The sequence below is a fragment of the Hyla sarda genome, chromosome 1, assembly GCF_029499605.1.
Source record: "Hyla sarda isolate aHylSar1 chromosome 1, aHylSar1.hap1, whole genome shotgun sequence".
In the NCBI taxonomy this organism is placed as follows: domain Eukaryota; kingdom Metazoa; phylum Chordata; class Amphibia; order Anura; family Hylidae; genus Hyla; species Hyla sarda.
In genome coordinates this window covers 444,834,810-444,861,068 of record NC_079189.1, presented here as the reverse complement: position 1 = coordinate 444,861,068, position 26,259 = coordinate 444,834,810, and the positions used below count along the sequence as shown (strand labels likewise).

General features: G+C 43.5%; 1 protein-coding gene and 1 long non-coding RNA gene across 2 annotated transcripts in view; one reads left to right on the top strand and one right to left on the bottom strand.

The window, feature by feature from the left end:
• The window catches only part of GALNT9 (polypeptide N-acetylgalactosaminyltransferase 9), a 377,187-nt gene that overhangs the window by 18,601 nt on the left and 332,327 nt on the right, over positions 1–26,259 (bottom strand). Inside the window, exons 7-8 of the mRNA XM_056533112.1 lie at positions 17,158–17,343; positions 6,573–6,710 (exon numbers count right to left, since the gene is read on the bottom strand). Coding sequence (XP_056389087.1) covers positions 6,573–6,710; positions 17,158–17,343 — 324 coding nt within the window. The remainder of the gene's footprint in view (positions 1–6,572; positions 6,711–17,157; positions 17,344–26,259) is intronic.
• LOC130283511 (uncharacterized) overlaps positions 1–26,259 on the top strand; it is a 70,282-nt gene that overhangs the window by 34,805 nt on the left and 9,218 nt on the right. The gene's annotated exons all lie outside the window — the stretch shown is intronic.

The following is a 26,259-nucleotide window of genomic DNA, read 5'->3' as shown; positions in this document are numbered from 1 at the left end:
GGACGGGTGTGCGCGTGTCAGCCAATGGAGCTGTCTTAGTCCAGCACTGAGTCAGGTAACACATTCAAAACACAAAATATGGCACTACTCGGGGGGCTGCATTTAGATTGTGGGGTCCCCAGGGATGGGACCCTTGTGATCATACTTCTTATCTCCTATTCTTTGGCTAGGGGATAAGATGTATAAGTACTTTAAGTACTGCATCTTGCAAATAGGGACATATAGCATTGCTCTATCGAATGTAAAAGAAAGGCCAAAAACATGTAATCCCACTTTTTTTAACATTCACAATGAAGCAAATAATAATCTATTAGATAAAACCGAGGTCATGGATATATGAACAGAGATGTTCTGTATTTGTAGGATTTTTTAAGGCATCATTATGTTTCTATAAAAGTATAATAATTAAAAAAAAGGTACAAAGTTTTACTTTGTGTGGTTTTCCTTGCATGATCTATTACTTTGCTATCCTGAAATAAGTGTTGCTTAAACCCCTCATGTGAATATGAGCAAGTTTTAACGCTACAGATGTATCCAGGGACCTTTATTGTTCTATAGACAAAGAAGCACTGAATAGTAACATGCTGGCATCCCTAACATTAAATATGAGTTCATTAGTTCAATAGACTGCTTGCTAGGTTGCTTCACTACTGTATTGTGGATATAATAAAAATCTATGAAGCAAAAGAAACAAGTAAAATTACAGTGCTTAGGAAATATTCAGGGGTTTTGTGATACTAATTAAACGTTACATAGATTTTTACCTGGAGCTACTTTCTGCAATGCTTTATACTACATATGCAGCAATTCCCATACAATTTTAATAACAAAACCATTCAGCTTAGGTTTGGAAGCACCCTGACTGTAACACGCAGGGGTCTGGAGAATTACTAATGTCTATCTTTACCAAGCAGATCTGTCAGCGCCCCACAGGCTGTTTTACTTTAACTGTGTACCAACATAGGGGAAGGACACACATGCCTAATCCCCCACCTCATAGCACCTCATAGACTGGTCTCATCGAAGGGATCCTGTTTTCTCTTTTTTATTCTGATCACATGGTTGTCAGTTTTAATTTTTTTGTTGTGGGAATTATTTTTTAACCATAAATAATAAAAGCTAATTTTTAAGGGGTAAGCAATAGGGGTTTACACCCCGGGCTTCGGCCTTGGGGTTTAGTTATTGGGTTTAGTAGTACAGTATTCTCCAGAGTAACAGTAACAAATCAGTAATGGCATGGATCAGGAACAAATAGAATTATAGAGTACCAGTAAACATTTGTGTTTGACTGAGAAAAAGGCCAGGCTGCTGGAGATATGTATTACCTAAATGTAAATAGTTGTCTAACCTGATGTATGGTTTTGCTCTACATAGAGATGGCCTAGGCTATAAGATTGCCAAGATCCTGAAATTGAGCTGCAGCATGGTGGGCAAGAATATACAGGAGTTTACAGGACAGATCCCACTCAGTCCAGGCTTTTCCATGGTTAACCAAAGAAGTTCAGTGCACTTGCTTAGCATCATATCCAGAAGTTTTCTTTTAGAAATAGATGTATAGAAGTGCTGCCAGGATTGCTGTAGAGGTTGCAGGGGTGGAAGGTCAGCCTTTCAGTGCTCAGACCATTTGCTGCACACTGCATCGTCATTTGCCGCAAATCGCCAATCATTTCAAATCGACGATTTGTGGTGATTTGGGGTCAATCTGGTCCCCGGTGACCCGGAAAAAAAGGGTGACAGGTGCTGTCCGAGATGTCACCTATCACCCTTTAGCAGCAGGAGTGAGGTGGCACTGGTGCCACCTCAAGATCGTCCTGATCATCCACGATCTTCCTGATCATCCAGGACTCCTGCTGTGGGATGTCCCTAACGGTACCCGCTCCGCCCTATTCCGGAGGGTGAGAGCGGTTGCTATGGAGTCAGTACCTGAGTGCGGGCCCCCGATCCTCGCCATTGGCGGTGGGATAAGGGCCCCAGGAGTGGAGACGGCGGCAGCAGGAAGGAGGAGGATCATGCAGCAGCAGGAGGTAAGGCTGGCCTCCTGCTGTTGCTTAGCAATAACTCCCAGCATGCACAAAAAGGCATGCTGCGAGTTGTTGTTATGCAACAGCAGAAGGCACAACTATAACTCCCAGCATGCCTTTGGTAGTTTTTACATGCTGGGGGTTGTAGTTATGCAACAGCTGGAGGCACATTTTTTCTGTGAAAAAGTGTGCCTCCAGCTGTTGCATAACTACAACCCCCAGCATACACAAACTATCAAAGGACATGCTGGGAGTTGCAGTAGTGTGCCTCCAGCGGTTGCATAACTACAAGTCCCAGCATGCCCTTTGGCTGTAAGTGCATGCTGAAAGTTGTAGTTTTGCAACAGCTGGAGGCACACTGGTTGCAAAACACTGAGAGTTTGTTACTTAACTTAATGTTTCACAACCAGTGTGCCTCAAGCTGTTGCAAACTACAACTCCCAGCATGCACTAAAGACTGTACATGCTGGCAGTTGTAGTTTTTCAACAGCTGGAGGCACACTGGTTGTGAAACATTGAGTTAAGTAACAAACTCTCAGTGTTTTGCAACCAGTGTGCCTCCAGCGGTTGCATAACTACAACCCCCCCTCCCCCACCCCTATGTGAATGAACAGGGTAAATACCCATGGGCGGGGGTTTACAGTGAGTTTCTTGCTGCAAGTTTGAGATGCTGCAAATTTTCCGCTGCAGCGCAAACTTTCAGCGGGGAAACTCGCTGTAAACCCCCGCCTATGTGAATGTACCCTAAAAACACTACACTACACAAAATAAAGGGTAAAACACTACATATACATGCCCCTACACAATTACACTCTCCCCCCTGCCCTAATAAAAATGAAAAACATCTGGTAAGGCACTGTTTCCAAAACAGAGCCCCCAGCTGTTGCAAAACAACAACTCCCAGTACTGCCGAACAGCCATTGACTGTCCGGGCATGCTGGAAGTTTTGCAACAGCTGGAAGAACCCTGTTTGAATTCAGCAAAATTCACTCTCCTAAATCCCATTGTTGCCCCTTCGCTTCTGAGCCCTCTAGTGCACCCAAAGAGCACTTTACATCCACATATGAGGTATTTCCTTACTCGTGAGAATTTGGATTACACATATTGGGGACTTTTTCTCCTTTTACCCCTTGTAAAAATTCTAAAACTGGGTCTACAAGAACATGTGAGTGTAAAAAATTGAGATTTTGAATTTTCTCCTTCACTTTGCTGCTATTCCTGTAAAAAACACCTAAAGGGTTAACAAACTTTCTGAATGTCATTTTGTATACTTTGAGGCGTTCAGTTTTTGTAATGGGGTAATTTGTGGGGTATTTCTAATAGGAAGACACCTCAAAACCACTTCAAACTGAACTGGTCCCTGAAAAATTCCAATTTTTAATTTTTTTTTAAAAATTGGAAAATAGCTGCAGAACTTTGAAGCCCTCTGATGTCTTCCAAAAGTAAAAACATGTCAACTATATGATGCAAACATAAAGTAGACATATTGTATATGGGAATCAATATATAATTAATTTGGGATGTCCATTTTCCTTATAAGCAGAGAGCTTCAAAGTTAGAAACATGCTAAATTTTTAATGAAATTTAGAAATTTTTCACCACTGAATGATGCAAGTATTGATGAAAATGTACCACTATGTTATAGTAGAAAATATATTACAAAAAAACATTCTCGGAATCAAATTCATAAGTAAAAGCATCCCAAAGTTATTAATGCTTAAAGCGTACCCGTCAGATCCAACAAAAAACATTTTTTTTAAATATATCACTCATTACCTAATCCTGACCATGTACATCTAATTTTTATGTGTTTAGCAGCTTTATTTATTTGTTTATTACACTTTTAATTTAGCTCACTAGTCTGAATTCCTCTCAAAGGGAGGAGGCGTGGCCTCACTGTGCAGGTCTCCGCCCCCTCCCTCAGTATGCTGCCTGCTCACATCTCTCCTAGCATTAGCAAAACTACAACTCCCAGCTTGTCCTCACGGACAGTAGAGGGACACAAGCTGAGCCCTGCGCTCACATCTGTCAATCAAGGAAGTGTGTCCATGACATAGGTGATGATGCATGGACACAGCAGGACTAGTTTGTGTTCAAGCAGGCGGGGGGTGCAATTGTTTGACTGGCATTTTCAGTATGAAATACAGAAAATTTTCTGATGAAAGAAATTGCAAAATCTCTTGGTTTTGCATCCTTTACAACATATCAAAAGTTTTTGTATCTGACAGTGCCCATTTAAAGTGACTGATTAGATGTGCAAAAAATCCTTTGGTCATTAAGGTGAAAATGTAAATGTAAAAGAACAAGCGCTCCATTGAGTAAAACCAATTACACCTAGTGTGAGAGAACAAATGGATAACTGCTCACGCTGGGTGGTTGGGTAAAATCACACACAACAATGTTTCAAGCACAATGATCGTCCGCTGCCCTCCGGTAGGTAATGTCGGATGAAAGTGCAGGCACTGGCTTCAGTGGAGATGACCTGCTCAAATGGCACTGACTGACCAGAACACAGCAAGGAGGATAAAAGCGGACTTTAATGACCAAGATGCAATGCATTTTTGCTGCGCATGCGCAGCTTCTTCAGGCATAACAAGGTGGAAACAGTGGCACACAGGTAAAAGTTATAAAGGGGCTAGCTTTTACCTTTATAAGTGTGCTGATGTTTCCACCTTGTTATGCCTGAAGAAGCTGCACATGTGCAGCGAAACACGTTGCATCTTGGTCATTAAAGTCCGCTTTTATCGTCCTTCTTAAGGTGAAAATGGCCTTGGTCCTTAAGGAGTTAAATCAACTGGTGCCAGAAAGTCAAACAAATTTGTAAATTACTTTTATTTAAAAATCTTAACCCTTCCAGTACATATCAGCTGCTGTACGTTCCAGAGGAAGTTCTTTTCTTTTTTCATTTATTTTCTGTCCGACCACAGTGCTCTCTGCTGACACCTCTGTCCATTTTAGGAACTATCCAGAATAGGAGAAAATCCCCATAGAAAACCTATCCTGCTCCAGACAGTTCCTAAAATGGACAGAGGTGTCAGCAGAGAGCACTGTGGTCAGACAGAAAGGAAATTCAAAAAGAAAAGAACATCCTCTATAACATACAGCAGCTGATAAGTACTGGAAGGATTAAGATTTTTAAATAGAAGTAATTTACAAATCTGTTTAACTTTCTGGCACCAGTTGATTAAAAAATATTTTTTTCCATGGGAGTACCCCTTTAAACACTGTTATACAGGCTGTGAATTCATTACTTTATATTGTAGCAGAGTGTAATTTCCTCAGTGTTGTCACTTAAAAAGATATAATAAAATATTTACAAAAATGTGAGTGGTGTACTTAATTGTGATACTGTATGCTGATTGTTTTTAACACTGTGTTATGTCATGCTGCTATTGTTTGTGGATGGTGCAGAGATTACTTGAATTTCCCCCCACACACCTACTTGTTTCCCAAACTAGAGGGTAATTGATATTCAGAGCTCCTTGGTAAATGAAAGTGCCTTCAAGCAAAATGTCTATAAATCCCTTGTAAGGGTGCATGCACACCACGTTTTCACTGTACGGGTGCCGGATCCGGCTGGGGGAGGGGAAAACCGTGCGCTCCCGTACCCTAGCCGAACAGACACTGAAATCCATTGACTTTAATGAGCCGACCAGAGTCACCGTTTTACTCCGGTCGGCTCATTTTTGACCCGTATCCGGTTTTCTGACCGGACGTAAAAACTTAGTATACTACGGCACTCGTACAGTGAAAACGTGGTGTACATGCACCATTAGTAAAGTGAGTATAGAAGTAGGAATAAAGCACGAGCTAAAGCAGAATGAGTAGAGTGGTCCAGTCACAAGAAACTGGTTACCAAGGCAGAGATAGGACAAGGCCTGTTTTTTTCAAGGAACTAACAGAGACACCCTGTTGTACCAGCTTTGCCTCTCTTTAAAAGGAAGACCAGCATCACTTCTTGTAGTCTAAGAGAGCAACATTTTGTCATGGACCTCTTAGCAATCTAGACCCATTGGGGTACCTCTAGTCAGGTTCAGACCTTTTCTACTGCCAGGAGCCAGTAGGTGTGCCACCACAGGGACAAGCACAATCTATTGTTTTATTCACAAAGTAAAGTTACCCTTTGTGTTTGGTCTTGTTCTTCCATCTACCAGTGTCTCAGCATCAGTTTATTATCTAAGGCACTCCAAGGTGCCATCATCCAGACATAGTATTAGGGTGTGCCCAAAAGAAATCTTACTAACGTCTCCCCCAACACCTGTGCAGCCCCCTATTGCTGGCATGTGCCGGAGTAGTGCCCTAAAGACTGAGGCTCCACACTAGCTGCCATGACCCTCTAGTGTGTGGCACTACAAATCCCAGCTGTCCCTTCAGAATAACACCTGTATTCTCACTGTGGCATGCTGCAGAACCTTATTGCTTTAATTCGCAGCATTTGAAAGGAGGATCCCATACAATACCAGGGCAGTAGGTGATTGCATTCCATCTTAATGGTGCATACAATTTAGCAAGTAATCTTTTTTTTTTTTTCATATTAGAAGAGTTTCTTACCTCGCCATAGTTAATGGTATCATTGTAGATTCTCATTTCTGGGTATACATTCTCCAGGTACCATTTAAAACTGCGACACTGCAGTTTATGCCGAAGAGCCAGTCTTTCGGAGACATCACCAAAGTCGACCCCTGGGTTCTTTCAAGAGAAAGTAAGATCAGATATCAGGTTTCTGTTTTATAGTTCAGTGAATTTTCTTTCAAAAATCTAAGCGGAAAATTGTTGTATGCTTGTACATCATTTAATACACTGACTGAATCCTTGTGATTCTGAAATCTAAGGAAGCATACAAGATGCAAAAGCACAACACATTTAGGCAAATCAAATATTGATCACATAGTTTTGTTGCATTCTGACTTAGCACTTGTGTTATTTATTTATGTCATCTTAACTGAGTGAAAATGCTTTTATCTTTTACGCGGTGCAGAGTATTTCCCACATCTACATCTCCACTATTACTTCCATGTCTAGTACAAGCATGGATTGTTTTTTGTTGTTGTTGTTTGTCTAGGTGTCCTTGAAGGTCTTGATTTTTTTAAATCCTTAATAGTGTTTATGATACACATGCATCATTTTTTCAGATTTTGTAGCTGCAACTTGAATGTAACAAAAGGCTGCATCTGCATGGGGTTTGCATATTCTCATTGTCTGTATGGATATATTCCCACACTTCAAATATACATGGACAGTTTTAAATATTGCAGGTGTGTCTCACATACAACAACCAATCAAATATATACAATAAATATATATACACACACACACACACACACACATATATATATATATATATATTTTTTTTTTTTTTTGAGAGATAGATCTTTTGCTGTCCCTATATTTATCCATTGTAAAATCTAGCATATTTCATATATCTTTCCTATCTTATTTGCTTTATTGCAGTTTTTTATGTTGTCTGTTTTATTCTATGCAGTAAAAAAAAAACAACAAAAAAAAAACAACAACAAAAAAAACATTCTGGCTTTAGGTTTATTCTAACCATGGTTTGTATAAAGACCAGGATAACCTATGTTCATACGGAACTAAAATGCTGCAGATTTTTTTCAATTTACTTCAATTGAAAAGACAAAGTCCATGACAAATCTGGAGTATTTTAGTCCTGTGTGAACATGCCCTAATACACGATGACATGATACTGGTATATGTATCTGTGTGTTAATGATCTAGACCGCAGAAGGTAGTTTTCTTTAAGAATTTCCTTAATCTACTGGCAACATGCAATATATTGTTTGAGACACCTTATGTTGTGACTATGTTGTAGCAGGGTGTGATGAGGGCAGATGTTGTTATCCTAGGGGCAGATGGCATTAACTCCTTGTATTCGTGATGCCAGGGCATGGTTTAGCCTAAAACCACCCAAAGCTATACCGCTGGATCCTGGGCTAGGCACAGGGGCAATAAAGACTCCAACGCCAAGTTACGGACAACGATAGCTTTACTGAGGGTAGACAGTTGGTAAAGTCTATACAGTTATGCCAGGGCCCAGGAGGTGACCAGTGACACAGAGACCTTAAGGGCTTGTTAGGACTTGTAGACCACGCTGACCACGCTGACTTGACAGATGACAGGGACAGACTTGACTTGACTCATAAAGCTGTGACTTTAGCTTACTTGAATTGATGGTGGCTGCAGGACTTGACTTTGAGGCCTCCAACACTTTGGACACACACACTAGACACGACTGCACTGGACCTCAGCAGGAAGCAAGAGCTAAGAGAGAGAAGCTAGCTCCGCCCAGGGCTTATATGGGGGAGACTAGCAGGGAGCCTATAGGTCACTCTTGGGATCACCTGGTCACTGATACCTCCTGGGTAACAATCACATGACATAACTCTTAAAGATACAACACATTTTATAATACAATCGACTGCAGAACATATTTACAGGGGGGAAACAGGTGCAAGGGGCCCTGAGGACACTGAAGGAGGCTGCCTGACAGGGCAGCAAGGGTACGGGGCAACATACGGGGTACGGGGCTCTGACTGAGTCTAGCTGAAGCTGGGTCTGTATTCTAAAGTGTGGTATTATTAAGTGTTACATTTGAGAAGTTTTATAAGCAGAAGTTCATGTGCTAAGTATACTGTGGATCATTGTTTTCCAAACAGGGTGTCTCCAGCGGTTGCATAGCCCTTACATTTTTTTTTTTTTTTTTTTTCTTTTTCTTTTTTTCCTCCTGTCTGTAGCACACCTGGGGGAGGGGTTAATTGATTAACTGCTCTCAGGTGTATAAAACTAACTGGGAAACTCTGTGAGCCCTGCTCTGACTGAGTCTAGCTGAAGCTGGGTCTGTATTCTAAAGTGTGGTATTATTAAGTGTTACATTTGAGAAGTTTTATAAGCAGAAGTTCATGTGCTAAGTATACTGTGGATCATTGTTTTCCAAACAGGGTGTCTCCAGCGGTTGCATAGCCCTTACATTTTTTTTTTTTTTTTTTCCTCCTGTCTGTAGCACACCTGGGGGAGGGGTTAATTGATTAACTGCTCTCAGGTGTATAAAACTAACTGGGAAACTCTGTGAGCCCTGCTCTGACTGAGTCTAGCTGAAGCTGGGTCTGTATTCTAAAGTGTGGTATTATTAAGTGTTACATTTGAGAAGTTTTATAAGCAGAAGTTCATGTGCTAAGTATACTGTGGATCATTGTTTTCCAAACAGGGTGTCTCCAGCGGTTGCATAGCCCTTACATTTTTTTTTTTTTTTTTTCCTCCTGTCTGTAGCACACCTGGGGGAGGGGTTAATTGATTAACTGCTCTCAGGTGTATAAAACTAACTGGGAAACTCTGTGAGCCCTGCTCTGACTGAGTCTAGCTGAAGCTGGGTCTGTATTCTAAAGTGTGGTATTATTAAGTGTTACATTTGAGAAGTTTTATAAGCAGAAGTTCATGTGCTAAGTATACTGTGGATCATTGTTTTCCAAACAGGGTGTCTCCAGCGGTTGCATAGCCCTTACATTTTTTTTTTTTTTTTTTCCTCCTGTCTGTAGCACACCTGGGGGAGGGGTTAATTGATTAACTGCTCTCAGGTGTATAAAACTAACTGGGAAACTCTGTGAGCCCTGCTCTGACTGAGTCTAGCTGAAGCTGGGTCTGTATTCTAAAGTGTGGTATTATTAAGTGTTACATTTGAGAAGTTTTATAAGCAGAAGTTTAGAAAGCAGGAGTTGTAAGCAGGACCCACTGTAACTGTAAGTATTACACTCCCTTGATAAAAGTAGTTTTTCTTAATAGTTAATAACAGCTGTTTGTCACCAAGGATATGGACAGCAGGATTGGAGGTTTTCTTCAGTGCACATTGTGCCACATGTATACATCTCTGGAGCAGCAGCTTCAGGGTGAATACCGCTGTGACAAATGTGAGCATGTTGCCCACCTGGAAGCTCGTATTAGAGATCTAGAGGAGCAAAATGCAACATTGAGGGCGATTGACAATCTTACAGAGCAAGCAGTTAGTGGGGCAGAAATGGAGGTTGGAGAAACTAGCCAGGAGGCCCAAGTAGGGAGCTGGGTTAATGTAGTTAGAGGGACTGGAAAGGGGGCAAGGAAAAGGAAGGTCACTTCTGCTTCTGATCTCCCAAGTAAAATTGCCAAGTTGGGCGATGATGCGAGGGCCTCAGTATCAGAGATGGCAACCCTAGTGGATACTGGTCTCCCTAACAGCCGGGGGAACAGCTCAACTAGTAGTGTGGGGGATGGTAACGCAGGTAGGCCAAGACAGTTAGTTGTGGTAGGGGACTCTATAATCAGGAAGACGGATAGAATAATTTGTCGCCAAGACCACCTCAACCGAATGGTTTGCTGTCTCCCTGGTGCCAGGGTTCGGCATGTGGTGGAAAGGGTGGACAAATTACTAGGGGGGGCTGGGGATGACCCAGCTGTCGTGGTCCATGTGGGAACCAACGACAGAATACATGGTAGGTGGAGGTCCTTGAAGAATAATTACAAGGAACTAGGTGCCAAGCTGAAGGGAAGGACCTCTAAGGTTGTGTTCTCTGGAATACTTCCTGTGCCATGCGCATCGCAGGAAAGACAGCGGGAGCTTAGGGAGTTAAATGCATGGCTTAAGTCGTGGTGTGAGGGGGAAGGGTTTGGGTTTTTAGAGCACTGGGCTGACTTTTCATTGGGGTACAAACTCTATTCTACGGATAATTTGCACCTGAATGGAAGGGGGTCTGCTGTGCTGGGGGAGAGAATCCTGGAAGGGGTGGCTGAGTATTTAAACTAGGTGAGTGGGGGGAGGATAATAAAGCAATGAAAGCAGACAGTGGGATGGATAGGTTAGAGAGGGGTCAGGACATAATGGCGGGTGGAGAGGAGTCCTGTGGGGGGAGGTTAAGAACAGTGGATAAGGAGATTCATGCGTTACAAACCAGCTGTAAAAATAAATGTAGCCCGAAAAATTGTAATCCCAATAATTCAAAAAATTCCATTAGCCCCAATAACTCAATAACTACAATAAGCCCCATTAACTCAAAAAATACCATTAGCCCCAATAACTTAAATAACAACGTTAGACGCAATAACGCAAAAAATCCCATTAGCCCCAATAACTTAAATAATAACGTTAGACCCAATAACTCAAAAAATCCCATTAGCCCCAATAACTTAAATAGTACAATTAGCCCTTATAACTCAAAAAATGACATTAACCCCAATAACTCTGAAAATCCCATTAGTGAGACTATATGTGTAAAACTTAATGGAAATGTAAAGTGTATGTTCACAAATGCCAGAAGCCTAGCAAATAAAATGGGGGAGCTTGAGGCCTTGATACTGGAGGAACATATTGATATAGTTGGGGTCACTGAGACATGGCTGGACTCCTCGCATGACTGGGCTGTTAATCTGCAGGGGTTTACATTGTTTCGCAAGGATAGAATGAACAGAAAAGGTGGTGGAGTCTGTCTGTATGTAAGAAGTGGTATGAAAGTCAATGTGAACGATGCCATAGTGTGTGATGATTCTGAGGAGGTGGAATCACTGTGGGTAGAATTACAAAAGGAGGGAAATACTGAAAAAATAATATTTGGTGTAATTTACAGACCCCCTAATATCACTGAAGAGATAGAAGGTCGGCTGTATAAACAAATAGAGAGGGCCGCCCGGGCAGGTACAGTGGTAATAATGGGAGATTTTAACTATCCAGATATAGATTGGGGCCGGGGGTTGGCTAAAACTACAAAGGGGAGAAAATTCCTAAATTTATTGCAGGATAATTTTATGGGCCAGTTTGTGGAGGACCCAACAAGAAGTGATGCCTTGTTGGATCTGATCATTTCCAACAACGCAGAGCTGGTTGGTAATGTAACTGTGAGGGAAAACCTTGGTAATAGCAACCACAATATAGTTACTTTTGACTTAAAATGTAGAAAACAAAGACAGACGGGGAAAGCAAAAACATATAACTTTAAAAAGGCAAATTTCCCTGGGCTGAGGGCTGCATTACAGGACATAGACTGGGGGGAGGTGTTATCAAATACTGATACAGAAGGTAAATGGGACATCTTTAAATCTACTCTAAATAACTATACAGCTAAATATATACCAAAGGGGAACAAATATAAACGATTAAAACTAAATCCTACATGGCTGACAAATGAGGTTAAAAGAGCAATAAACAACAAAAAAATAGCCTTCAAAAAATACAAATCTGATGGGTCAGCTATAACATTTAAACAGTACAAAGAGCTTAATAAAATCTGCAAAAATGTAATAAAAACAGCAAAAATTCAAAATGAGACAGGTGGCCGAAGAAAGCAAAACTAATCCTAAATATTTTTTTAGATATATAAATACAAAAAAACCAAGGACAGAGCATGTAGGACCCCTTAATAATGATAATGGGGAGGTTGTCACGGGCGATCAAGAGAAGGCGGAGCTACTGAATGGGTTCTTTAGTTCTGTATATACTATGGAAGAAGGAGCTGACATTGGTCAGGTCAGTGCTGGTAACACATCATATAATGTATTGAACTGGCTTAATGTAGAGATGGTACAAGGTAAGTTAAGTAAAGTAAATGTAAGCAAATCTCCAGGGCCGGATGGACTACACCCAAGAGTTCTTAGAGAGGTAAGTTCAGTAATATCTGTACCCTTGTTCATGATATTTAGAGATTCTCTGGTGTCTGGTATTGTGCCAAGGGACTGGCGCAAGGCTAATGTGGTACCAATCTTCAAGAAGGGCTCTAGGTCTTCGCCAGGCAATTATAGACCGGTAAGTCTAACGTGCATTGTGGGTAAATTGTTTGAAGGACTTATAAGGGATTACATACAGGAATACATAGGGGATAATAGTATTATAAGTGATAGCCAGCATGGGTTTACTAAGGATAGAAGTTGTCAAACCAATCTAATTTGCTTTTATGAAGAGGTTAGTAGAAGCCTTGACAGAGGAATGGCTGTGGATATAGTGTTTCTGGATTTTGCCAAAGCATTTGATACTGTCCCTCACAGACATCTGACAGGTAAGTTAAGGTCCTTGGGCTTGGAAACTTTAGTTTGTAACTGGATTGAACACTGGCTCATGGATCGTACCCAGAGAGTGGTGGTCAATGATTCGTACTCTGATTGGTCCCCGGTTATTAGTGGTGTACCCCAAGGTTCAGTACTGGGCCCGCTGCTGTTTAATTTATTTATCAATGATATAGAGGATGGTATTAACAGCTCTGTTTCTATCTTTGCAGATGACACCAAGCTTTGTAGCACGGTACAGTCTATAGAGGATGTGCATAAGTTACAAGATGACTTGGATAGACTAAGTGTCTGGGCATCCACTTGGCAAATGAGGTTCAATGTGGATAAATGTAAAGTTATGCATCTGGGTACTAATAACCTGCATGCGTCGTATGTCTTAGGGGGGATTAAACTGGCAGAATCACTGGTAGAGAAGGATCTGGGTGTACTTGTAGATCACAGACTACAGAATAGCATGCAATGTCAGGCTGCTGCTTCCAAAGCCGGCAGGATATTGTCATGTATAAAAAGAGGCATGGACTCGAGGGGCAGGGACATAATACTCCCCCTTTATAAAGCATTGGTACGGCCTCACCTGGAATATGCTGTTCAGTTTTGGTCGCCTGTTCATAAAAGGGACACTGCGGAGTTGGAAAGGGTGCAGAGACGCGCGACTAAACTAATATGGGGCATGGAACATCTTAGCTATGAGGAGCGATTAAAGGAGTTACAATTGTTTAGTCTTGAGAAGAGACGTTTAAGGGGGGATATGATAAACGTATATAAGTATATAAATGGCCCATACAAAAAATATGGAGAAAAACTGTTCCAGGTTAAACCCCCCCAAAGGACGAGGGGGCACTCCCTCCGTCTGGAGAAGAAAAGGTTTAGTCTAAAGGGGCGGCACGCCTTCTTTACCGTGAGGACTGTGAATTTATGGAACGGTCTACCTCAGGAACTGGTCACAGCAGGAACAATTAACAGCTTTAAAGCAGGGTTAGATACATTCCTGGAACAAAATAACATTAATGCTTATGCAGAATTATAAAACTACATCCCTTTCCCTTATCCCCTTACATCCTTCCCTTCAATCCCCTGGTTGGACTTGATGGACGTATGTCTTTTTTCAACCATACTAACTATGTAACTATGTAACTATCTCCCGTACTGGGCCACCACAACTACTCTTCCTCTTCCTCTACATCTAATAAGCACATTGATTGGCTGTTATTTTGAACACCACAGAGAAAAGTTATGTACATAGGAGTAACAACATGATGTCTATAACTGCAAAATATGAGGATCAGAAGAAAATCTGAAAAAAAAAAAAAGATTGAAAGTAACTAGGTAGAAGATATGTTGCTAAGTTTCTTGTACTACTGGCAAAAGCTCAGCGTCTAAATGTAGTTAAAATTTAAGACACTTATGAGACATTCCTATCCACAGTACATCATTATTTAAAGTACAAAAATGTAAAAGAAGCTTATCAACAGTATCCATTTAGGCACTTATTTAGTTCAATATACTTCAGTGGGCAAAAAAGAACTGAAAACAACAAAATTCTATGTAAAACAAAATATAATATAAAAAATTCCATAAAAATAAGTTGGAAATATGATAGTTATTTCACACACACACACACTGAGAAGCCCTTAAGCGTACCTGTCATATCCCACACAAAAAAAGTTCTATGTTACTCAGTACCTAATCCTGACCATGTACGTATAATTGTTTATGCACCCAGCACCTATACTTCTCTCACAAATACTTTCTATCTGTTGCTCATTGGGTTTGTCAATCTGTGCTTTGGAGAGGGCCTGTCCTCACTCTGCATGACTCATCTGACTCCTTTAGTCTGGGTCCCTTACACCCAATCCATGCAGGATGCTCTGTAACCCCTTCCCCTCCCATGCTGCAATCTAATAGGACAGGAGTGAGAACACAGGAATGCCAGTTCTGCCTTCCCTTAGTGGACTTTGTCAATGCCTGTGCTTTAGCTTAGACAAAGATGATGCTGAATCCAGACAGGATTGTGTTAAAGATGGCATAGGGTGTTTTTTTTTTTTTTTTTTTTTTTTTATAAGCCATTAAGTCTATAAAAAGGAAACAACATTTTCTTATGAAGTATATTAGAAAGATTAATATTTTGCCAAGATATACAACATATAAAAACTTTTTGAATCTGTATCCCCATATAAAGGGAATATATCACCAAGATTTTTTTTTCACTGATTAGAGCCAGATACTGAAACATGTTCTTTTTCTCTAATATCTTTCTATTTTATTATTTTCTTAAATGTAATTTTTTATTTATTTATTTTATTTTAGAATGTTATATTTAGGTCAGCAATCTTCCCTGCGCTGCTTTAAACAGCATTTAGACACTTTACAGTAAGCTCCATGGGAATAAACACAAAGGGGGAGATTTCTCAAAACCTGTTCAGAAGAAAAGTTGCTGAGTTGCCGATAGCAACCAATCAGATCGCTTCTCTCTTTTTTCACAAGCCTTTTCAAAAATGAAAGGAGCGATCTGACAGGTTTTGATAAATCTCCCCCAAAGGTCTGATCTAGACCCTATTCCCATGAAAGGGATTTTTTCTGGGCATGTTATATGACCTATGCAGAGGTCATTCTACAAGGAGAGGAAAGCTGAACTTTGAGCAACAGTTATTGTGAATATCCGGTTTAAACTAATTACTAGCGTCACCTTTAACTCTAATCCTGTACGTAATGATAAAGAAGACACTGTTGGAAAGTGACCTGTACAGAACAGGAAGCCTCAGCTTAATATTAGACCAGAATAAACACTGCACATTTATGGACTATATTAGAATTGTACCCTTAAAGGGGTACTCTGCCCCAGGACATCTTATCCCCTATCCAAAGGATAGGGGATAAGATGTCAGATCGTGGGGTCCCGCTGCTGGGCATCACCCCGCTGTCATTACTGCTCAGAGCAAACTCTCTCTGTGCGTAGTGACGGATGATAGAGGGGCCGGAGCATCGTTACATCACGGCTCCGCCCCCTAGTGATGTTACGTCCTGCCACCTCAATACAAGTCTATGGGAGGGGGCGTGGCGGCCGTCACGCCCCACCCATTGACTTGCATTAAGGGGACGGACTTTATCGCCCATCATTATGCACAGAGCGAGTTTGCTCTGTGCAGTAATGAAAGTGGGGGTGCTGCAGTCGAGATCCCCTTTGGATAGGGGATAAGATGTCCTGGGGCGATAGCAACCAATCAGATCGCTTCTCTCTTTTTTCACAAGCCTTTTCAAAAATGAAAGAAGCGATCTGACAGGTTTTGATAAATCTCCCCCAAAGGTCTGATCTAGACCCTATTCCCATGAAAGGGATTTTTTCTGGGCATGTTATATGACCTATGCAGAGGTCATTCTACAAGGAGAGGAAAGCTGAACTTTGAGCAACAGTTATTGTGAATATCCTGTTTAAACTAATTACTAGCGTCACCTTTAATTCTAATCCTGTACGTAATGATAAAGAAGACACTGTTGGAAAGTGACCTGTACAGAGCAGGAAACCTCAGCTTAATATTAGACCAGAATAAACACTGCACATTTATGGACTATATTAGAATTGTACCCTTAAAGGGGTACTCTGCCCCAGGACATCTTATCCCCTATCCAAAGGATAGGGGAGAAGATGTCAGATTGTGGGGTCCCGCCGCTGGGCATCAACCCGCTGTCATTAGTGCTCAGAGCAAACTCTCTCTGTGCGTAGTGATGGATGATAGAGGGGCCGGAGCATCGTTACGTCACGGCTCCGCCCCCTAGTGATGTTACGTCCTGCCACCTCAATACAAGTCTATTGACTTGCATTAAGGGGGCGGACTTTATCGCCCATCATTATGCACAGAGCGAGTTTGCTCTGTGCAGTAATGAAAGTGGGGGTGCTGCAGCCGAGATCCCCTTTGGATAGGGGATAAGATGTCCTGGGGCGGAGTACCCCTTTAAGATCAGATGATGTTGGGATCCCATTATTGTATACTTGAAGCTTTTAAAAGGTAGGGTTAGTTTATCATTATGGATCAAAAAAGAGAAGTATAGTTATGTGATGATTAAAAGGTTTTTTTTTAGAACCAGAAGGAACAAAACTTACTGTCATTGGTATGTTCCATGCCATATAAACATGTGACTTGAACTCATCCATCCAGACTTCTGCAGCCCGTAGGGCATTACGCTTTGCATAGTAGTCAATGTCATTATTGTAAGGCTTCTTTGTGCGTTCAATATGGGCAACTCTGGAGCAAGGCAAAACTTCCATGCTTCCGCCACACTGCCACACCTAGAAAACAGATGTCAAGAAATTAGAAAAGAAGAAGCCTCTCAGTTCTGATCAAAATTATAACATCATTTTTAAATACATATTATCAGCAAATCTTTAGATTTCCCTCCTTCTTTTAAAGAAACCAGTTTTCCATGCACTTTAGCAGAGAGAGAGAGATCAAACTCTGTGGAGATTCTTCTTCTTTGGTAGGAGCTGAATCTATACAGCATCTGAATGGCAAAGTAAGCCTTGTGCTCAGAATTGGCCTGCGTGGTGCGTTTGGAAATCAGTGTAATGCAAATCGCATGAAAAATGTCCTCATCTCCTGCCAGGAGTTTTAACTTCAAACAGACTATCAATATTTGCAAGCTATTTCCTATGCACTTTCCGTTTTTTTGTCCAGGTCAGATAAAGGAGATTAATACAGCTGCTTGTAAATGGCTAATCTGCTGGAGCGGGGCATAGCTGGTTATAAAAGGTTACACTTTTAGAGGAGGAATAGGTGATAGCTGCTTGTAAAGGGTTAATCTGAGTGTCCTACTACATACACACAGAGCCAGGAGCAGACACACCACACTGGGAATAAAGCAGTGACATGGGTGTTGCTGCTGCTCCTAGCCTCCTCCTCCTGCCCCTTTATAGTATGCAGGAATCCATTTTACATTACCATATCAAATACAGCAATAACATTCAGCATGATGCTGGATAGCAGAAAAACCCCTTCCTGTGTTCATATGGTTCAGACTCACAGTACTATCTTAGCTTAAAAGCAGGAAGTCTCCCCCAACAATAGAGAGACTGAACTGCCGCCTGTAGTTCTGACTCTACCCTCCATCTCATGAAAGGCCATAGCTTTTATTACTTTTTTTTTTTTTTGGGGGGGGGGGGGGGGGGGACGACGACAATATTTTCAAACTGGTGTATATCTTGTATAGCATCTATATAAAATTAAAACAACCCAATATGCAATTCCTTTTGGATATAAGTACACAATTTGCTACAGTTATTTAACCCTTTGCAATTCAGATGGTTGTCCATAGTCCATAGTTAGATGGTTCGTTGGTTATTAGATGGCTGGTGTTTATAAAGAGCATATAGCATTATAAACTGATGTCACTCTCCCTTTTCTGCAAGGCAAATGTGTCTTCGTGACTTTCTTCATATTTGATACTGTTACGCCGAGCGCTCCGGGTCCCCGCTCCTCCCCGGAGCGCTCGCTACACTCTCCCCACTGCAGCGCTCCGGTCAGATCCACTGACCCGGGGCGCTGCGATTCCGCTTCCAACCGGGATGCGATTCGCGATGCGGGTAGCGCCCGCTCGCGATGCGCACCCCGGCTCCCGTACCTGACTCGCTCTCCCTCGGTCCTGTCCCGGCGCGCGCGGCCCCGCTCCCTAGGGCGCGCGCGCGCCGGGTCTTTGCGATTTAAAGGGCCACTGCGCCGCTGATTGGCGCAGTGATTCCAATTAGTGTGTTCACCTGTGCACTTCCCTATATCACCTCACTTCCCCTGCACTCCCTTGCCGGATCTTGTTGCCATTGTGCCAGTGAAAGCGTTTCCTTGTGTGTTCCTAGCCTGTGTTCCAGACCTCCTGCCGTTGCCCCTGACTACGATCCTTGCTGCCTGCCCCGACCTTCTGCTACGTCCGACCTTGCTTCTGTCTACTCCCTTGTACCGCGCCTATCTTCAGCAGCCAGAGAGGTGAGCCGTTGCTAGTGGATACGACCTGGTCACTACCGCCGCAGCAAGACCATCCCGCTTTGCGGCGGGCTCTGGTGAAAACCAGTAGTGACTTAGAACCGATCCACTAGCACGGTCCACGCCAATCCCTCTCCGGCACAGAGGATCCACTACCTGCCAGCCGGCATCGTGACAGTAGATCCGGCCATGGATCCCGCTGAAGTTCCTCTGCCAGTTGTCGCTGACCTCACCACGGTGGTCGCCCAGCAGTCACAACAGATAGCGCAACAAGGCCAACAGCTGTCTCAACTGACCGTTATGCTACAGCAGTTACTACCACAGCTTCAGCAGTCATCTCCTCCGCCAGCTCCTGCACCTCCTCCGCAGCGAGTGGCCGCTCCTGGTCTACGCCTATCCTTGCCGGATAAATTTGATGGGAACTCTAAGTTTTGCCGTGGCTTTCTTTCCCAATGTTCCCTGCATCTGGAGATGATGTCGGACCAGTTTCCCACTGAAAGGTCTAAGGTGGCTTTCGTAGTCAGCCTTCTGTCTGGAAAAGCCCTGTCTTGGGCCACACCGCTCTGGGACCGCAATGACCCCGTCACTGCCTCTGTACACTCCTTCTTCTCGGAAATCCGAAGTGTCTTTGAGGAACCTGCCCGAGCCTCTTCTGCTGAGACTGCCCTGTTGAACCTGGTCCAGGGTAATTCTTCCGTTGGCGAGTATGCCAAAATTGAGAAATGTCTGTTTGAATGCCAATCTCTTCCTTTTCTAGGATACTTGGTCTCTGGCCAGGGACTACAAATGGATCCAGACAAACTCTCTGCCGTCTTAGATTGGCCACGCCCCTCCGGACTCCGTGCTATCCAACGCTTTTTGGGGTTCGCCAATTATTACAGGCAATTTATTCCACATTTTTCTACCGTTGTGGCTCCTATCGTGGCTTTAACCAAAAAAAATGCCGATCCCAAGTCTTGGCCTCCTCAAGCGGAAGACGCCTTTAAACGACTCAAGTCTGCCTTTTCTTCGGCTCCCGTGCTCTCCAGACCTGACCCTTCCAAACCCTTCCTATTGGAGGTTGATGCCTCCTCAGTGGGAGCTGGAGCTGTTCTTCTACAAAAAAATTCTTCCGGGCATGCTGTCACTTGTGGTTTTTTTTTCTAGGACCTTCTCTCCGGCGGAGAGGAACTACTCCATCGGGGATCGAGAGCTTCTAGCCATCAAATTAGCACTTGAGGAATGGAGGCATCTGCTGGAGGGATCAAGATTTCCAGTTATTATTTACACCGATCACAAGAACCTCTCCTACCTCCAGTCTGCCCAACGGCTGAATCCTCGCCAGGCCCGGTGGTCTCTGTTCTTTGCCCGATTTAATTTTGAAATTCACTTTCGGCCTGCCGATAAGAACATTAGGGCCGATGCTCTCTCTCGTTCCTCGGATGCCTCGGAAGTTGAACTCTCTCCGCAACACATCATTCCTCCTGACTGCCTGATCTCCACTTCTCCAGCCTCCATCAGGCAAACTCCTCCAGGAAAGACCTTTGTTTCTCCACGCCAACGCCTCGGAATCCTCAAATGGGGTCACTCCTCCCATCTCGCAGGTCATGTGGGCATCAAGAAATCTGTGCAACTCATCTCCCGCTTCTATTGGTGGCCGACTCTGGAGACGGATGTTGTGGACTTTGTGCGAGCCTGCACTATCTGTGCCCGGGATAAGACTCCTCGCCAGAAGCCCTCTGGTTTTCTTCATCCCCTGCCTGTCCCCGAACAGCCTTGGTCTCTGATTGGTATGGATTTTATTACTGATTTACCCCCTTCCCGTGGCAACACTGTTATTTGGGTGGTCGTTGATCGATTCTCCAAAATGGCACATTTCATCCCTCTTCCTGGTCTTCCTTCAGCGCCTCAGTTGGCTAAACAATTTTTTGTACACATTTTTCGTCTTCACGGGTTGCCTACGCAGATCGTCTCGGATAGAGGCGTCCAATTCGTGTCTAAATTCTGGAGGGCTCTCTGTAAACAACTCAAGATTAAATTAAATTTTTCTTCTGCATATCATCCCCAATCCAATGGACAAGTAGAAAGAATTAACCAGGTCTTGGGTGATTATTTACGACATTTTGTTTCCTCCCGCCAGGATGACTGGGCAGATCTCCTTCCATGGGCCGAATTCTCGTATAACTTCAGAGTCTCTGAATCTTCCTCCAAATCCCCATTTTTCGTGGTGTACGGCCGTCACCCTCTTCCCCCCCTCCCTACCCCCTTGCCCTCTGGTCTGCCCGCTGTGGATGAAATTTCTTGTGACCTTTCCATCATATGGAGAGAGACCCAAAATTCTCTCTTACAGGCTTCATCACGCATGAAGAAGTTCGCGGATAAGAAAAGAAGAGCTCCTCTCATTTTTTCCCCTGGAGACAAGGTATGGCTCTCCGCTAAATATGTCCGCTTCCGTGTCCCTAGCTACAAGTTGGGACCACGCTATCTTGGTCCTTTCAAAATTTTGTCTCAGATTAATCCTGTCTCTTACAAACTTCTTCTTCCTCCTTCTCTTCGTATCCCTAATGCCTTTCACGTTTCTCTTCTTAAACCACTCATCATCAACCGTTTCTCTCCCAAATCTGTTCCTCCCACTCCTGTTTCCGGCTCCTCGGACATCTTCTCCGTCAAAGAGATCCTAGCATCTAAAAAGGTCAGAGGGAAAACCTTTTTTTTAGTGGATTGGGAGGGTTGTGGTCCAGAAGAGAGATCCTGAGAACCTGAGGACAACATCCTAGACAAAAGTCTGCTCCTCAGGTTCTCAGGCTCTAGGAAGAGGGGGAGACCCAAGGGGGGGGGGTACTGTTACGCCGAGCGCTCCGGGTCCCCGCTCCTCCCCGGAGCGCTCGCTACACTCTCCCCACTGCAGCGCTCCGGTCAGATCCACTGACCCGGGGCGCTGCGATTCCGCTTCCAGCCGGGATGCGATTCGCGATGCGGGTAGCGCCCGCTCGCGATGCGCACCCCGGCTCCCGTACCTGACTCGCTCTCCCTCGGTCCTGTCCCGGCGCGCGCGGCCCCGCTCCCTAGGGCGCGCGCGCGCCGGGTCTTTGCGATTTAAAGGGCCACTGCGCCGCTGATTGGCGCAGTGATTCCAATTAGTGTGTTCACCTGTGCACTTCCCTATATCACCTCACTTCCCCTGCACTCCCTTGCCGGATCTTGTTGCCATTGTGCCAGTGAAAGCGTTTCCTTGTGTGTTCCTAGCCTGTGTTCCAGACCTCCTGCCGTTGCCCCTGACTACGATCCTTGCTGCCTGCCCCGACCTTCTGCTACGTCCGACCTTGCTTCTGTCTACTCCCTTGTACCGCGCCTATCTTCAGCAGCCAGAGAGGTGAGCCGTTGCTAGTGGATACGACCTGGTCACTACCGCCGCAGCAAGACCATCCCGCTTTGCGGCGGGCTCTGGTGAAAACCAGTAGTGACTTAGAACCGATCCACTAGCACGGTCCACGCCAATCCCTCTCCGGCACAGAGGATCCACTACCTGCCAGCCGGCATCGTGACAGATACTTTGGAACGTATTCAGACATTAAAGGGGTACTCCACCCCTAGACATCTTATCCCCTATCCAAAGGATAGAGGATAAGATGTCTGATCGCGGGGGGCCCGCCGCTGGGAACCCCCACAATCTCTCCTGCAGCACCCCTGTCATTTGATGCATGGAGCGAGCTTCGCTCTGTGCCTGATGACTGGCGATGCAGGGACCGGAGGATCGCGAAGTCACGGCCCCACCCCTTGTGGCATCACACTCTGCTCCGCCCCCTCAATGCAAGTCTATGGGTGGGGCCGTGATGTCATGATCCTCCGGCTCCTGCATTGCCAGTCATCAGTCACAGAGCGAAGTTCACTCCATGCACCAGATGACAGGGGTGCTTCAGGAGAGATTGTGGGGGTCCCCAGCGGCGGGACCCCTGCGATCAGACATCTTATCCACTATCCTTTGCATATGTGATAAGATGTTTAGGGGCGGAGTACCCCTTTGAAGGAGAAATTTCATTAAAGAAAACTTATTCCCTATCCAAAGGTTTGGATAAGTTTTAATCTCCCCCGTAATCTCTCCCATAAAGATACATGGAGGGGGCATGTTGGCTGCTGCTTCATGTGGGGGTCGACGCCCCCTTCCCTGGGAGAGCTTGGGCCCTGTGCAGGAGATTGCATCACTCGGACCCTCCCCTCATGATCTAAAGCGTATTCCCTTTGGACAGGGGATACGTTTTCTTGCATGATATATTTAACCGGGAAAAAAAACTATTTGGTAGCAGTTGATATAGAGGCTGTCCCTTAACCAGGGCCAGTGTTAGAGTAAGTGTGGCCCTGGGAAAAAATGAAAAAAAGGGGCCCCCAGATTGCGTGACCAAAGATCACCATGTTGCGCTTCCTGAACTGTGCTTCATTTCACCTAATGTGAGTAAATAAGATTGTGCTGCAAACCCCAAACAACATGAGAAATGTAATAATTCCATCCAGAATGAATTTGTGGCTGTGGTAATTTGGGGGTCGCAACATGACCCCATTTAGAACAAATCAGCTCAGCTCCCCCTTTGCATGAATGAAGTGCATGGACAGTTGTGGAGCAACAGCAACTTGTAAGAACACGTAGAGAAATTTAGCGCAAAACGGCATCATAAAATGTATGGTCACAGAAAACCACAGGGTCACAGAAACCATACATTTTATGATGCCGATTTAAGGGCTTAATAAACCACCTGAAGAGCAAGAACTGATTTGTGCTGGATTCCTCTACATGTGTCTACATTTACTTACATTAGCTGAGATTCAGCACAATTCAAGGTGGACAACATGGCGATCTTTGACTGTGTGACCCATTTTTGCCATGTAGCCCTAACCTAATATTGACACCTTGTTCTTTATACAGTAATAGTCACTGCACACAGATAAACAGTGATCTTCTCTATGTGGCCTATCAGTTATAGTGCCTACATTTACTATAGGGGTATGTGCCCACGAGGGAATGTCCACATGGAGAATCTCTGTTGAGCATAATATGCCAGTGCTGGGGCCGCACAGGAATGCGTTGTCTCACAGACAACTCCGCACAAAGAATGAACGTGTTCGTTCTTTGTGTGGACACAGAAAATGGAATTTCTGTGCCGGAAACATCTGTGCACAAAGCAGCAGAATTCTGCTGCTAACAGTGGCCTAACAGTGATCTTCTCAAAGCTACCTGTCTGTAATTGCACCCACATATACTATAACAATGATCTTCTCAGTGCTGCCTATCAGTAATAGCACCCACATATACTATAACAGTGATCTTCTCAAAGCTACCTGTCAGTAATTGCACCCACATATACTATAGCAATGATCTTCTCAGTGCTGCCTATCAGTAATAGCACCCACATATACTATAACAATGATCTTCTCAGTACTGCCTGTCAGTAATAGCGCCCGCATATACTATAACAGTGATCTCAGTGCTGCCTGTCAGTAATAGCACCCGCATATGCTATAACAGTGATCTCAGTGCTGCCTGTCAGTTATAGTGCCTGCATATGCTATAACAGTGATCTCAGTGCTGCCTGTCAGTAATAGCGCCCGCGTATACTATAACAGTGATCTCAGGTGCTGCCTATCAGTAATAGCACCCACATATACTATAACAATGATCTTCTCAGTACTGCCTGTCAGTAATAGCGCCCGCATATACTATAACAGTGATCTCAGTGCTGCCTGTCAGTAATAGCACCCGCATATGCTATAACAGTGATCTCAGTGCTGCCTGTCAGTTATAGTGCCTGCATATGCTATAACAGTGATCTCAGTGCTGCCTGTCAGTAATAGCGCCCGCATATACTATAACAGTGATCTCAGTGCTGCCTGTCAGTAATAGCACCCGCATATGCTATAACAGTGATCTCAGTGCTGCCTGTCAGTTATAGTGCCTGCATATGCTATAACAGTGATCTCAGTGCTGCCTGTCAGTAATAGCGCCCGCATATACTATAACAGTGATCTCAGTGCTGCCTGTCAGTAATAGCACCCGCATATGCTATAACAGTGATCTCAGTGCTGCCTGTTAGTAATAGCGCCGGCATATACTATAACAGTGATCTTAGTGCTCACTGTCAGTAAAAGTGCTCCTTTTATTCTTTACACAGTAATAGTTTTCCTCTTAATGCCCTGCACTCTAATAATGCCCCTTTTGTGCCTCATACTGTGTAATAATGCCCACTTTCATGCTCCTTACTGTACTACAGGTCACGGCGCAAAAAAAATGAGCCCTCATGCAGCCCTGTATATGGAAAAATGTGAAAATTAAAAAGGTCAGATTTTAACCCCTTAAGGACGCAGGGTTTTTCAGTTTTTGCATTTTCATTTTTTCCTCATCACCTTCTAAAAATCATAACACTTTCAATTTTGCACATAAAATTCCATATGATGGCTTATTTTTTGCGCCACAATTCTTCTTTGCAGTGACATTAGTCATTTTACAAAAAAATCCATGGTGAAAAGGAAAAAAAAAATTTATTGTGTGACAAAATTGAAGAAAAAATGCAATTTTGTTACTTTTGGGGGCTTCCGTTTCTGCGCAGTGCATTTTTTTTGTAAAAATGACACATCTGTATTCTGTAGGTCAATACGGTTTAAATGATGCCCTACTTATATAGGTCTGATTTTGTTGTACTTCTGAAAAAATCATAACTACATGCAGGAAAATGTATACGTAAAAAATTCCCATTTTCTGACCCCTTTAACTTTTTAATTTTTCCGCATGAGGGCCAGTATGAGGGCTCATATTTTGTGCCGTAATCTGTACTTTTTATTGGCACCATTTTGGTATTGATCTGACTTTTTGATCACTTTTTAATAATTTTTTCATGATATAAAAAGTGACCATAAATACGCTATTTTGGACTTTGGAATTTTTTTGCGCGTATGCCATTGACCGTGCAGTTTAATTAACAATATATTTTTATAATTTGGACATTTCCACATGTGGTGATACCACATATGGTTATTTTTATTTACACAGTTTTTTATGGGAAAAGGGGGATGATTCAAACTTTTATTAGGGAAGGGGTTCGATTACCTTTATTAACTTTCTTTTTCATTTTTTTTTGCAGTGTTATATCTCCCATAGGGGGCTATAACACTGCACACACTGATCTTTTACACTGATCCCTGCAAAGCCATAGCTTTGCCTGGATCAGTGTTATAGGCGGTTGATTGCTCAAGCCTGTATCTCAGGCTTG